Below are 14339 nucleotides of genomic sequence, written 5' to 3' on the forward strand. Positions count from 1 at the left end.
GAGTTTCCCCGTGGTGAGTTGTCCCATTCCATGTGCAAGAGGCGCCGGTCAGGAAGGGAATTGCAAAGGCTGCTTGTAACCATTATTCAGGGCCACAGTAACTTCAAAGGCTTGCTAAACAAATGGTTGTAACTTGAGGACTTTTTCTAATATAAAACCAACATAGCCATCAATTCCGCCCACCCACCCACCCACCCACCCACGCTTCCCATGTGCAATAAAAGGTCATATTCGCTGCCCGCCCTTTTTGCAATCTGAGAAGAAAATGCACGATGAGTTAGGAATCATGAAAAACCGTTAACGGGTCTAGAGGTTGGCTTTGGCATTTATAGTCTTTATAAATTTGATAGAAAATATTCAACATCTAACAAAATAAATAAAACATATTTTAATCAGAGGGGCCTAACGATCAGCTTCAGAAAATCTACAGGGCAAGGGGGAAGGAGAGGCGTCCATTGGTTTGCTTCCGTTTGCGACTAAATCGTGAGAGAACTCTTTCGCAGTAGTGCTCGGGATGCAGTGACCGCCCTTTCAGCGACGTGAAAAAATACAGTCGAGTCCATTTCAGAAGATTAAAAAAAAAAGGAGAGCTCCTTCAGGAGGAGTTCGTATTGTCAGTGTCGGATTGTTCCATGTACCTGTTTCAATTTATTGTATTGTTTTAGTGCTCATGATAAAGATTCTCATAACGTTTATGAGTTCCACACGGTGAGGAGCGTTTTTCTTCTCCTTCACTTGCTCTTCTAAAGAACCATACGCTAAGAAGAGGGTCTCTCCAAACATCACCTCCAAGCATGCTGATATTGTGAGCGATTAGGCCCACCCTACAATTCTCTCTGAGGTGGGCATCCATCCAGTGTAATTCAGCTTGAAAAGTAGAGTCACCTCTTCCATTGCTAGATGATGGATGGAGAAGAGGGTCCTTCTGACCTTGAGGCTCTTCAGATTGTCCAACCTCCCCATGGCGGGGAACAAAAAAGGTCTTGGTGTCATCCCGAAGAGACCAAACCAATCTGAAAAATCGCAACCAAAGGCAAGTTTAAAGGAACCAGCTTCCTGAAAGACGATACACATGTCTGATGGTCTGATAGCTATTCAGGGGGCGCCCGAAGAGTCCTCAGCTTCTTCTCATCCAGCCCCTTCCAATACTTGAAGTTGTTGTCTAGGTGTTGCATCAGATTTGGTAGATCTGCAAAAGCTAGAAAAGACAACGGTAAAGTTATTGTCACCTTTGGTAATGGGTCCAAAGATTGGGAAAGTTGGGGGCTTGTTTTCTTAATTGTGAGGGGTGGGGGGGCTATGGACAATCTACAGCTTCAGAGATGCAAGCTGTCCCTCCTTTTTGGTACCCCAGCCCCCCCCCCAGAGCTCTTCTTGATCATAAGGGCTGAAAACAGATGGGTGCCTATTTTTCATGATTTTGAGCTAGGAAGTAGCAATAGCAACAGCAATAAGTTTTAGACTAATATACAGTCCCGTAGCACTTTATAGCACTCTCTGGCTGGTTTATTTATAATTATTATAAATAATAATAAATATTTATTATGTGCATATTGCCCCCAACAATCTGGAACCTCATTTTACTGCACTGGGAAGCATGGAAGGCTGAGCCAACTTTAAGCCCTGCTAGGATCAAATTCTAGGCTGTGGGCAGAGTTTTACCTCCACGACTGCCCTTTAATCATTACAATACTGAAAACAGAGTTAAGATCGTTTAGATTTGATATCCCTGTTTTTATGTTTCCCACCTGAAAACAGCAGAAAGCAACCTGCCAATTTTTAGTAGTATGTCACCAAGAGAGATAGATAAGATAACCTTTATTGTCATTTTTTTTACTATGGGCACATTGGCACACACTAAAAATGAAATTGCTTGCTCTCAAAAGTGTATACATACATAGCACGCATTTAAACGTGCTATATACAACATATCTACAAACCTACATCCTTACATATAAATATTAATCACTGTCCGTGTGGAATACATAGCAGAAAAAGGAAGCTTTAGAGTTCACAAAGTTAATACTGTATGGAACAAAACTGTGACTGAATTCAGAAGGAATTCAGAATAAGTCACACACACACACACACACACACACACACACAAAACCTACCATATTTTCCGGCGTATAAGACGACTTTTTAACCCATGAAAATCATCTCAAACGTTGGGGGGTCGTCTTATACGCCCAGTCGTCTTATACGCCGGAAAATACAGTATCCTGGATCACAGGTTGCCCACTCTTGTCCTTGAGCAACTCAATCAGGACCATAAGTTTCCCTCCCCCTCATAATCCTTCCACAATCTAATCAGTAATGAAGAATAAGCAAAAGATGGACAGTTCCTACTGGTAGGTCATGAAAAAATGTTTTTTTTTCTCTTTCTTCTGTGTCAGGGAGAAGAAATGGCTTACCATCCCAAGCATCAAACATGTCCGTGATGAAATAATCAATGAATGACATTTGAGATTTAGGGATACTGCAAGTATTCCTGTCAAAAACCGGCATCACAACAGGTAAACCTTGCCTCTTCTCATCATCGGTCTACAAAAAAAAAACAAAAAAAACCCCAATGCACACAATTATTTGGTTTATTACTACTAACAATATCTCCTCTAGTCCCATTAATGCTGTGTATCTGAAACCGACAGGGAAGGAGCAAAGATCCACTTGTGTATTTGAGAAATACGACAACATGGCAAGAAACTGAAGTGTCATTGTTCGATTGAACAGGGCCACCACCAAAGAGGTTTAGAGGCCAGAAAAGGTTCACCTTCACCTCCATTTTGTTTTTCATCTCCTGGGAAAAATGAAGACTGACATCCAGCGGGAATTTCTTCAGCTTTCTATCTTAGCTCACCTGTGCAAAATATTCCTCTGAGATGCGACCTGCCCACTCAATGCACTGTTCCAATGGACGGCAGGGGTTGGAAACATCAGCACACTTAATTAGCATCCTTTTGATCAGGATTCGATTCTCAGGAGACGTCAGGACGTTTTTGATGGGATCACCATCGCCATTTGAACTCTTAGGAAAACACAATTTACAAATATTATTGTCAACTATACTTGTCTCTCTCTCCCTCCCTCCCTCCCTCCCCGTCTCTCTTTCTCTCTCTCTCTCTCACCATAGATTCAGAATAGCTTTTGTCCGACTTCACCTGGCAATTAAGCTTCACTTTTTGGCACTGCAAGATGAAGACCAGGAACTGGCAAAATGGCGGCCTTAGATACTAAAGTGATGGTAACAGTTCCAGAATAACAGTTCTAGAATCATAGGAACATGAAGCTTGAAGGGCCACTATAAAAGCCAACTTTCTCCTCACTGTCAAAATTCAAATTATAGCATTCTTGATTGAACTCTTTTGCCTAAACACATCCAGTAAAGGGAGTTCAGCCATCAGTTCTATGGTTGAATGGAAATCTTGTCATTGAACTTTATTATTCTACTCTGGAACTACAAAGTACAAACCTTGATGCTTTTCTATACTTCAAAAGCGTTCCCCCTAAGTCTTCTTTCTCAAGGTTAATCAACATATCCCGTACCCCCAACATTTTGTAGGGACTAGATTTCAGTTCCTTAATTATCCTTGTAGCTTTTCCCTGATCCTGGTTCAATCTATTCTCATCTTCCTTAAAGTGTGATGTCCAAAGTCATACTGCGATGGAACTTATTCAAAGCAGAATCAAGCAGAATACCTCTGTAACCTGGAACACGATTTTGTTTTTATATCCTTGTTTGTATTTACTGTATCAGATACAGCGGGCTGGGTAAGCAGGTAGATTAATTTTTGATTTGCTTAAGCAATTCAGATGGGCGCACATTGATATTTACTCCAATTTACCTTTCCGTTTCTGTAGAGAATCTCTGGAGAAATGTGTGAATTTTAAAGGAGGCTCATGAACGGGAAAGGTTGCTACACGCACACCCTACAAAGGGAGCGGTCACAGAATCCGGGCATCTCAGTTCCCATCCTAAGCTCAGCCTCTTCATGAGGTCATTTTTTTCCCCTCCCCAAATGATGTCTTCAAGAGCTTTCCAACATTCATCCAAAAACTGCTGGGATAACTAAAGGAATTGGAGCTTCAGTTCCTGTTTTAAAATACTTGGGCCTGATCCAGTTTTTTGCTGAATAAATGGAAACAGTTCATGGAACTCTCAAAGAAGCTCTTTGTGAAGAGTGCAGAAATGCTTCTGCAAAGGCTGCTAAAAAGCCCTCCGAACACAGAGGAAGATTTCAATCCACCAAGCAAAAGTAAACAGCAGAGGAAAGAAAAAAAAAGCAAAAAAGGCTAAAGGGACCCTGAATTTTCAGCACGTCTTTTTCTCCCAGAACTTCAGAAAAGGCAGAGATTTCTTTCGCGAAGGAGATGAACTCTCAAAAGCATCACAGCATCCATTGGAAAAACGTCAAGTTAATTCTTCGGGAAAGGGTGGATCCCTGGTTTTTAAAATCCCAAATTTAGAAACTTCAAAAATCCCAAATTTTGAAAAGATTTCCTCCTCAGCTGTTGGCAGGAATGAAGTGGCGAACAGACCAAAAGCCACATCTTCCACAACACGGCACGTAGAAGTAGTAAAAGGCATAACTATTTCATATTGGAATAAAATGAGTAAAGGCATTACCCTCCTCTTTTGTGACTCTGTGGTTTTAGGGTTCTAAGCTACCTTGACAAAAGTTACAGGCACATCTATGTAACATAATGAAAATAAGCCAAGCGTGGCTTAATATGTTGTGGAATATGTTCCTCAGAGAATTAGGAGACATACTAACTAACAGCTTGTTTCAAGAATACCTACTCTATTTGCTTGTTTACTAGATGTAGGAACCGGATGAGAGATTGCAGTTATCCCAAGGAGAGCCAATAAAATGTTCTGATTGAAGAAGAACTTGAAGTTGGATTTTTCTGCTGATAAAATTATCTCCTTTTTGCTAAAGGAACACGGTTCATTCCTGGGTTCTTAGTCAGTCTTTGATCAACCTGAAGTAAGTTTTTTTTTGTTTGTTTTTTATAATTCCATTTATATCCCGCCCTTCTCCGAAGACTCAGGGCGGCTTACAAGCTTAGCAGTAGCCTTCATTCGATGTATATGCCTGCTTATTAGGGCTTCCCCCCCCCCGCCAAGCGGCATTATTACAAAGTCAGCTTATTGCCCCCAACAATCTGGGTCCTCATTTTACCTACCTCGGAAGGATGGAAGGCTGAGTCAACCTTGAGCCTGGTGGGACGCGAACCTGCACTAATTGCAGGCAGCTGGTGTTACTTAAGGAGGCATCAGCCCACTGCTCCACCAAGTTGAGGAATTCATTTCTAAATGTATAAGAGCCAGCTGCACTTTTGCTTTCCAAATCTACTTCTTGGTAGGACTGCTTACCCCATTGTCTTCAACGGCAGCCAACGGCTTGTTTATACTGTTGACAAATTTGTTGACATGCTCAAAATGTTTGGTCATTTCCGTGGCCAAGACCATGTCAATAATGGCTTGTCGCAGTGTTCGGTATTCATTTCTAAATAAAGAAGAAAATGGGAAAAATAGGGGCAGGGTTTTAATATTTAATGGTAGGGTTTCAGGCAACATTGCGAAGAAAAACCAACCTGACATTTAAGCCAGGGCTGGATCCGCTCTCGTTTCCTACGTGTGGCCCCTAAAACTTATCCAAAAGGTGTTCCTGAATTGTAATGCCGAATGCAGTGTTTCTCAACCTTGACAACTTTTAAGATGAGTGGACTTCCACTCCCAGAATTCCCCAGCCAGCTGAGGAAAGACTTGGAATTATGGGAGCTGCAGTCCAAAAGTCTAGAAGCCAGTTGGGGAAAGTCTGGACCACGTCATTAATTGGACTCCATAGTTTTGCATACAGACTGACTTCCAGACAGATTACTTTTCCTTGCTCCTTCATACAGATTCCACCACGCTGATCTAGCTCTGGGCTGTGTTGCCTCCTGTCTCATTCCAACTCTGAGGAATGTGCTCCCTTGTTCCTGGGAAACTGCTACTTCGTTGTAGTCACCACACATCTCCCCCTTCGCAGGCACAATCCTTTCACAGATCTCCAATGAAAACATTTCCCTGCCTGTGGTAAATTAATTCTTGGAAAGAAGACAATTCAACAGAATAACAAGGTTGGAAGTGACCTTGGAGGTCATCTAGTCCAACCCCCGGCTCAAGCAGGAGAACCTATTACCATTTCAGACAAATGGCTGTCCAGTCTCTTCTTAAAAACTTCCAGTGTTGGAGCATTCACCACTTCTGGAGGCAGGTTGTTCCACTGATTAATTGTTCTAACTGTCAGGAAATTTCTCCTTAGTTCTAGGTTGCTTCTCTCCTTGATTAGTTTCCATCCGTTGCTTCTCGTCCTGCCTTCAGGTGCTTTGGAGAATAGCTTGACTCCCTCTTCTTTGGGGCAGCCCCTGAGATATTGGAACACTGCTATCATGTCACCCCTGCTCCTTTTCTTCATTAAACTAGATTGTCCAATATCCCTCTGCAGTATTTCTTTTTACATTGAAATTAAAAAAAAAAGATCCATCCTTTGCATTATTCTAACTACATGTATAAAATAACCCACATTCATTACACCTTTCCCCTCGAAATACTCTTCCCCCCCCCTCCGTATTCTATCATCATGCAGTCAAAACAGATCCTTTTCAAAACTACGCCGGCAGTCTAGTTTTAAAGAATCTGGGTATTTTAGGAAACCTACCTCTCCATGTTTTTAAAAATGTTGCATTTATCATCCCGGGTGGTGATTTGGAAGGCCAGGGCTGCATGGTGGCTTTCCAACACAGCCGTGTCATTGTACAAAATGGCCAGTTCACTTCCTGCATTGCACAGGAAAGAATTGGTTCGCCCCGGATGATCCACATCGTGGACGGTGGCAGCTATCAACGCAGCGACTTCATCAATGGGATCCAAGGTTTCCTGAGAAGAATAAGAGGGAGAGGCTGGGAGAGGCTCAGGAAGAGAGAGCCTAACGTCACAAAGATGGATGCTGTAAGAGTTGTAGTTCAAGAATCTCCCCTCAGGAAATTTCAAGGCGCCTGGGGTGTGACTCATCAGTCACACCAAAAGTGGTTAGATGGTTGGCTTCCTTAGATATTGAACTACAGGTAGTCCTTGACTCAACGGCCACATAAGGTAAAATGAGGTAGTTGTTAAGTGAGTCTTGTCCTGTTTTACGACCTTTCTTGCCACAATTGTTAAGTGAATCCCTGCAGTTGTTAAGTTAATAACATAGTTGTTAAATGAGTCTGCCTTCCCCATTGACTTTGCTTGTCAGAAGGTTGGAAAAGGGGACCTACATGACCCCAGGACACCGCAACCGTCATAAATATGAGACAGTTGCCAAGCACCTGGATTCTGATCACATGACTATGGGGGGGTTGCGGCAATGGACATAAGTGTGAAAAATGATCACACAAGTTCTGTTGTAACTTCAAACAGTCACTAATTGAAAGGCATATATATATTCTGCTCAAAAAAATAAAGGGAACAGAAAATAAGACATCCTATTATTAAATACAGTACATTGTGTTGTTTAAGTGTTCCCTTTATTTTTTTGAGCAGTGTATATATGTGTGTGTGTGTGTGTGTGTGTGTGTAAAAATTTTTTTTGGATTTACACAACTATGAGCTGTTACTGCTGTGACTACTGCCTGTGGATGGCCTTGGGTTAGGCTGAAACAGGAATTAAGATTTGTCCCATGTTTGGGGCCTAGCAAGGTGTTCTAAATACTTAACAAACACTTAATAACATGTGTGTGTGTGTGTGTGTGTGTGTGTGTGTGTGTGTGTAAATTTTTTTGGATTGCTAACAAAGAATTAAAGGGAGACTGATATGCATTTCAAACTTATTTGTTCTCATCAGTCAGCCATACCCTTCTGAGATTCGAACCTGGGCTGATTGCACATTAGGCACATACACATACACACACACATACACACACACACACACACACGAGAGAGATAAAAGGGACACGGTGGCTCAGTGGGTTAGGATGCTGAGCTTGTCGATCAGATGGTCGGCAGTTTGGCGGGTCGAATCCCGAGTGCTGCGTAACAGAGCGAGCGCCTGTTACTCGTCCCAGCTTCTGCCAACCTAGCAGTTCTTAAGCACGTAAAAAATGCAAGTAGAAAAATAGGGACCACTACGGTGGGAAGGTAACAGTGTTCCATGCGCCTTTGGCGTCTAGTCATGCCGGTCACATGACCACGGAGACGTCCTCGGACAAGCGCTGACTCTCCGGCTTTGAAACGGAGATGAGCACCGGCCCCTAGAGTCGGAAACGACTAGCATGCATGTGCGGGGGAACCTTTACCTTTATATATATATATATATATATATATATATATATATATATATATATATATATATATATATATATATATATATATATATATATATATATATATATATATATATATATATACACACACACACACACACACACACACACACACACATGTTTTTAGTGTTACATATCAGTGATCACATGACCTCTGTAGATGTCATACACTAAACAAAAACAAACAAACAAACAAATAAATAGATAAATTCCTCACACGGACCTGATATAAAAGCCTGAGGTTCATGGACAAGATGCCTGAATGCCAAAGTATCCAGAAGTGTAAACCATCTTAAAGGCGGCAGTGGGGAACAACTTAGTAATAGGGAGGAAAAATTTCTAAAATAGCTCGATGAGAAATCAGCAGCAGCCACAAAATGCTATCTGGCAGATGGAAAATTGGAGGTTGGGAAAAGGAGCAGAGCATGAGAGGGAGCACCCTAAAATAAAGAGATGGTACGTTGAACTTTGACATTCCATCCATTGCTGCTTCCCATAAGTTATACTTGTGGATGGTTTGTTCCTGATGCAAGGAACAAACTCAGTGGAAGCTTCCTTTTTTTTAAAAAAAAATGCATTTCTTAGGCCACCCGAGCAGTTTCCTTGGAACACGATGCTTACGCAAACCTCAAATCTTGCTTGAATATATACACAGAGCTGATTAAGGATCTCCTGGAACAGTGATAGCCCAAGCGCTGTAAGATACATACTTTCTTTGGGGTTGTCCAGGCTTAGGAAGAGTTGATGCTGCAGATCCAAACTGATCTGAAGCTTACCAGCAGAGAATCCACTCTCTGCCTGCAGTTTAAATCCCAAATATCTGCAGATAGAAGCCACTGGTTGCAAATGGTGGGGAAACAGCTTTGAAAGGGACTTTGGGTTTTCTTATTCAGGTAGGCAACCCAAGGCCAGAGGAGGCAATAATCAGCTAAGGTTGTTTCCGAGTTTCTTTTCCTAAGCTACCAGAATTACAGGATAACAGAGTTGGAAGGGAGCTTGGAGGTCTTCTAGTCCATCCCCCACTCCCACTAGGCAGGAAACCCTATACCAGGGGTCTTCAAACTTGGCCCTTTTAAGAGTTGTGGACTTTAACTCCCAGAATTCCTCAGCCAGGCATGTTGGCTGAAGAATTCTGGGAGTTGAAGTCCACAAGTCATAAAAGGGCCAAGTTTGAAGACCCCTGCCCTATACCATTTCAGAATAATGGCTGTCCAACCTCTTCTTGAAAACCTCCAGTGTTGGAGCACCCACAACTTCTGAAGGCAAGCCTTGCCACTGGTTAACTGTTCTGTCAGGAAGTTTCTCCTCACTGTAGTTCTAGGTTGCTTCTCTCCTTGAGTAGCTTCCATCCTGTGCTTCTCGTCCTGCCTTCTTTTCCTGCCTGCTCTGGAGAGAGGCTGACCTCCCTCTCCTTTGTGGCAGCCCCTTAGACTTACTTTTGCTCTTTCCCAGACTTACCTTTACTCTTTCTTTAGAGAGGAAGTAGGCCGTGGCATGCAGCACATCCGCCGAGTGGGTTGAATTGTGGTAAGAGTTGGAGAAGTGATAATTGGCTTCTATGACTTGCAACCAAGACCTCAGAGTAGACTCGGAGCAACCGAGAAACTCACAGATCCGAAAGCGGGCAAAGAGTTTGAGGCCAAGATAAACTAAAGGCCTGGAAGGGGGAGAAACAAAAGGGGGGTGCTTCATTTCCCCATATTCTTGCTGCATCAAAAGCAAAATAAACAGTAAGAGAAATAAGAGCCTGCGCCCAGGAGATCAATCTCTTCCAGACTGCTCCTACTCCTGTAACTTTCTTTGCTTCTCCTACAAACCTTTTATGAGTTGCAGCCTCCAATTCGAAAATATTAAAATCCCAATCTTCTTCATTTTCCATTGCTTGAGCTATGCTGGGCGGGATGTCGTTCAGGGAGATGGGCGAGATCAAACTGCCCGGTACTTGATGGGTTTCTAAAAAAACAAAGACACAGGGACGGAAGTATTACAGGCGCACCTGGAACTCGAATGAGAAAACAGAGCCAGGAAAGAGTAAGAGTAAGAGTAGGAGTAGGAATAAGAAGGGGAGGGAGGGAGGGAGGGAAGGAAAAGAGAGGAAGGAAGGAAGGAAGGAAGGAAGGAAGGAAGGAAGGAAGGAAGGAAGGAAGGAAGGAAGGAAGGAAGGAAAGAAGGAAGGAAGGAAGGAAAGAGGAAGGAAGGAAGGAAGGAAGGAAGGAAGGAAGAAAGGGAGGAAGGAAGGAAGGAAGGAAGGAAGGAAGAAAGGGAGGAAGGAAGGAAGGAAGGAAGGAAGGAAGGAAGAGAGAAGGAAGGAAGGAAAAGAGAGGAAGGAAGGAAGAGATAAGGAAGGAAGGAAAAGGAAGAGAGGAAGGAAGGAAGGAAGGAAGGAAGGAAGGAAGGAAGGAAGGAAGGAAGGAAGGAAGGAAGGAAGAGATAAGGAAGGAAGGAAAAGAGAGGAAGGAAGGAAAAGGAAGAAAGGAAAGAAGGAAAGAAACCCTATACCATCTCAGACAAATGGTTGTCCAGTCTCTTCTTAAAAACTTCCAGGGTTGGAGCACTTAAGAGCAACTTGATACAGGTAGTTCTTGACTTATGACAAACAGTTGAGCCCAAAATTTCCATTACTAAGTGAGACGGGTGTTAAGTGAGTTTTGTCCCACTCTAAGACTTTTCTCACCACAGTTGTTAAGGGGATGGCTGCAGCTGTTAATAACACAGTTGTTTAAGTGAATCTGGCTTTCCCATTGACTATGGCTTGTCAGAAGGTTGTCAAAGAGGATCACGTGACTCTGGGAACATTGCGACCATCATAAATGTGAACCAATTGCCAAGCTTCTGAATTCTGATCACCTGACCGTGGGGATGCTGCAATGGTCGTAAGTGTGAAGAACGGTCACGTCATTTTTTCCCAGTGCCTTTCTAACTTCGGTCATTAAATGAATGGTTGTAATTCAAGGACGATCTCTGTGATTCTCCTCTTCCCACTGGAAAGACCAACTCCATTAGCTGGAAGGGTTTTTTTTTGAGATGGCAAAAATGGTGAAAAATATGATCTGGCTTTTGTCATCACTTAAGAGCAGAGGTCCCCAACCTTGGCAACTTTAAGACTTGTGGACGTCAACTCCCAGAATTCTGGGAGTTGACGTCCACAAGTCTTAAAGTTGCCCAGATTGGAGGCCCCTGACTTACAGCAGCTAAGGTGATGGGATGTGTCCTTATAAACACTGAAAAACTGGAGACCACTTTCTAGACCAAACGGCTTTGCTTTAGCCTCAAGAACTAATCTCCATATTCTCTCTTTCTTCCTCCTCCTTCTGTTTTGTCTATTAGGTCTGCAAGCTGGCCTGCTATCTTCAAAATATTGACGAAACTTTAAGCTTCTTAGCAAACGAGATACCCTTTCAAAACTATATGCCTCTTTAACATGGCATATTTAGCGTGACCAACCAGGGTGTGATGACACAGCAGCAATTACACAACCCTGCACATTGCTTATTATTTGTTTGTCTCTCTTCAAGATCATTTTTTTGGCTGTGCTACACCCAAAGTGAAATTGTGGAAGGTCACACCTATTGAGTATGGTAAAGAGCGGTACTTACGCTTTGCAGATAATATGTATTCGTTCCCTGATAATCTTCGTAGTCCATCCTATTGAGTAAAGTTGAAAAAGAATGTAGAATGAAACCAAGACCCTTCTTTAATTTACCCTTTGGGGATATGTAACGGCACAAGGGGAATATAAATAGAGAAAATGTTGTTTGAACCCTCTATCCATCTCCATTTAGTCTAGAAGCAAGAAGCAGACTCTCAATTGGCTGAAGCGAAGCAAATTCTATTATCGCTGATCCTAAAAGAAATATGCTAATTATCACTTTTTCCCCTTTTAAAGACCCTGGAATTCCCTGCATCGGAGTGGACTTGGGGCAACTGGATGGAGCTGAGCATTTACTGGCCAGATGCCCTTCCTAATGCCTATGCGGTGTTCATAGCAATTAGTCATTGCGCCCAGAGAGACAATATCTGCTGCTACCAGGGATCGAACCCATAGCCTCCTGGTGGTGAGGTGGGAGCTCACCACCATACCACTCCTATGCTAATTATCACTTAACTGGCCTTCAAAATACCATGTGGAAGGCCCAGTAAAGTAGGTGGCTATAAGATCTAGGACAACGTTCACCATCTGGTACCCATCAAATGTAGCGAATTCAAATTCCACTGCCTTATCCATGAGGAACTTGGATGAGGAACTCTGGAGCTTTCTAGGTAGCAGAATTCCATTTATTGAGTTCCTTGGCTAAACAAACCTGCATGATCCAATTTTATCTATTTAAAAGAAGAGAGGCAAAATCAGGAGTGTTTCCAAGCAAGAGATTGCCTAATACTCCACATTGGAAACCAATAAGATTTTCGTTTGTTTCGACTGCTTACTGTATTTTATGCTTATTTATTTATTAAATTGCCATGTCGCTCATCTCCCTTACAATGGGACTCTGATAAAAGCCTCCGGTGTCTTGGTCAAGAAGCCATCCATACATTTAAAAGCAAATTGAACTTTATGCATCTTCAAACTAAGAGTTTTATAAAAGCTTTTTTTAAAAAAAAAAATAATAATAAGCGGGTCTTTCTGCTGAGCAGGCAAGCCGCTCATCAATTTAAAATAGGCTGGACTGATCAGCAAGACGTTTCTAAATTATCCAGCTGAAGGCTGAGCTGATTTTCCACCTAAAACCGGTTTGGCTGATCAATGGAAGCCGCAAGAAACTCTTTTTTTTTATTGAAAAGTTTTATCATACATTTTATCTTTAACAAACCCCCCTACCCCTCCCCTATCCCTCCCTCCTTACCCCTCCCCCCTCCCCCCCCCCCGACTTCCCAGAGCTAAGTACAAGGTATAAAAAAAAAAGAATCATAAACAACCATATGCTAACAACCGTAAACTCTAAAATCTATCACTCTCCAGCTCATATAGGATAACTACAAACACTATTAATATAAAATATATAAAAATATATATAAAAAAAAGGGAGAAAAAAAAGGAAGACTTATTCAAATGCTACATGAAACTTCTTAATCCCGTATTTGTTCTGGATATGCTCAATCCGCAAGAAACTCTTGTCAATATATTTGCAGACCTGCAGCTTGCACAGAAGCGACAGGCCGGGGATTCACTATCGTTGCAAGCTAGCTGCAGTGAGCAGATTTGAAGGCCATCAGCCGTTCCATCGAATATTTTGATTTTAATTACCGTCATCAAGCCACCGACAAGGTCATTTGTGTGTGGGTCTTCGTCTTTTGTGCCAAGCTGTGGAGAATACAACTCAGTAGTCCTCAAGATCTCCAGGACTCTATCCAACGCTTCGGCCACTGGCATGGGACTGCTTTCTTGAGCAGCATTGATAATATTTATTACCTAAACAGGGAAAAGAAAAGAAATAACCCTATATTTACCTAAAGGGAATATGTTTTCCCTGAAATCATTTATCTTTCAAAAGGATGGGTCATCTAAATTTGCTGAGTATTATTCATTGATTGATTGATTGATTGATTGATTGATTGATTGATTGATTCATCCATTCATTCATTCATATCCAGCTTTTACTATTTTTACAAATAACTCAAGACAGCGGAGATATCCAATACACCTTCCTTTTCCTATTTTGCCCACAACAGCCTTATGAGGTGGGTTGGGCTGAGAGCAACACCAGGCAAAGAATGGGAGTTTTACAGCTGGAGAATTAAAGTTTCCAACAGATTGAAGTGACCTCACACAGAAGTGCCTTACCTTGGTTATAGGTGCCTCAATCGTCATGGAATGTATGCGGGCCATGGACGAGTGCCTCCTCTGAGAACCTCCTATGTGAAGAAAAAAAATGAAGGGGCCCATGAGTTGGTGGCATTAGCTTCCCCAAACTGTTGCTCTTCTTACTGAATATTAGAGTTTTCTGCTCGCTGAAATATTTTACATTGCAACATAAAGCCAGCAAGCATCCTGT

The 14339-nt window shown here is 42.2% G+C and overlaps 1 protein-coding gene across 1 annotated transcript in view; it reads right to left on the minus strand.

Annotated features, from left to right (window-relative positions):
• Window positions 1–220: 220 nt before the first annotated feature.
• The window catches only part of PDE8A (phosphodiesterase 8A), an 82265-nt gene continuing 68146 nt past the window's right edge, over window positions 221–14339 (minus strand). The window contains exons 13-22 of the mRNA XM_083371019.1: window positions 14129–14199; window positions 13592–13756; window positions 11946–11994; window positions 10167–10302; window positions 9808–10006; window positions 6708–6925; window positions 5378–5510; window positions 2861–3028; window positions 2415–2544; window positions 221–1198 (exon numbers count right to left, since the gene is read on the minus strand). Of these exons, the coding sequence (XP_083227145.1) occupies window positions 1092–1198; window positions 2415–2544; window positions 2861–3028; window positions 5378–5510; window positions 6708–6925; window positions 9808–10006; window positions 10167–10302; window positions 11946–11994; window positions 13592–13756; window positions 14129–14199 (1376 nt within the window). The 3' untranslated portion in view covers window positions 221–1091. The remainder of the gene's footprint in view (window positions 1199–2414; window positions 2545–2860; window positions 3029–5377; window positions 5511–6707; window positions 6926–9807; window positions 10007–10166; window positions 10303–11945; window positions 11995–13591; window positions 13757–14128; window positions 14200–14339) is intronic.

The sequence above is a fragment of the Vipera ursinii genome (assembly GCF_947247035.1).
Source record: "Vipera ursinii genome assembly, chromosome: 11".
In the NCBI taxonomy this organism is placed as follows: Eukaryota; Metazoa; Chordata; class Lepidosauria; order Squamata; family Viperidae; genus Vipera; species Vipera ursinii.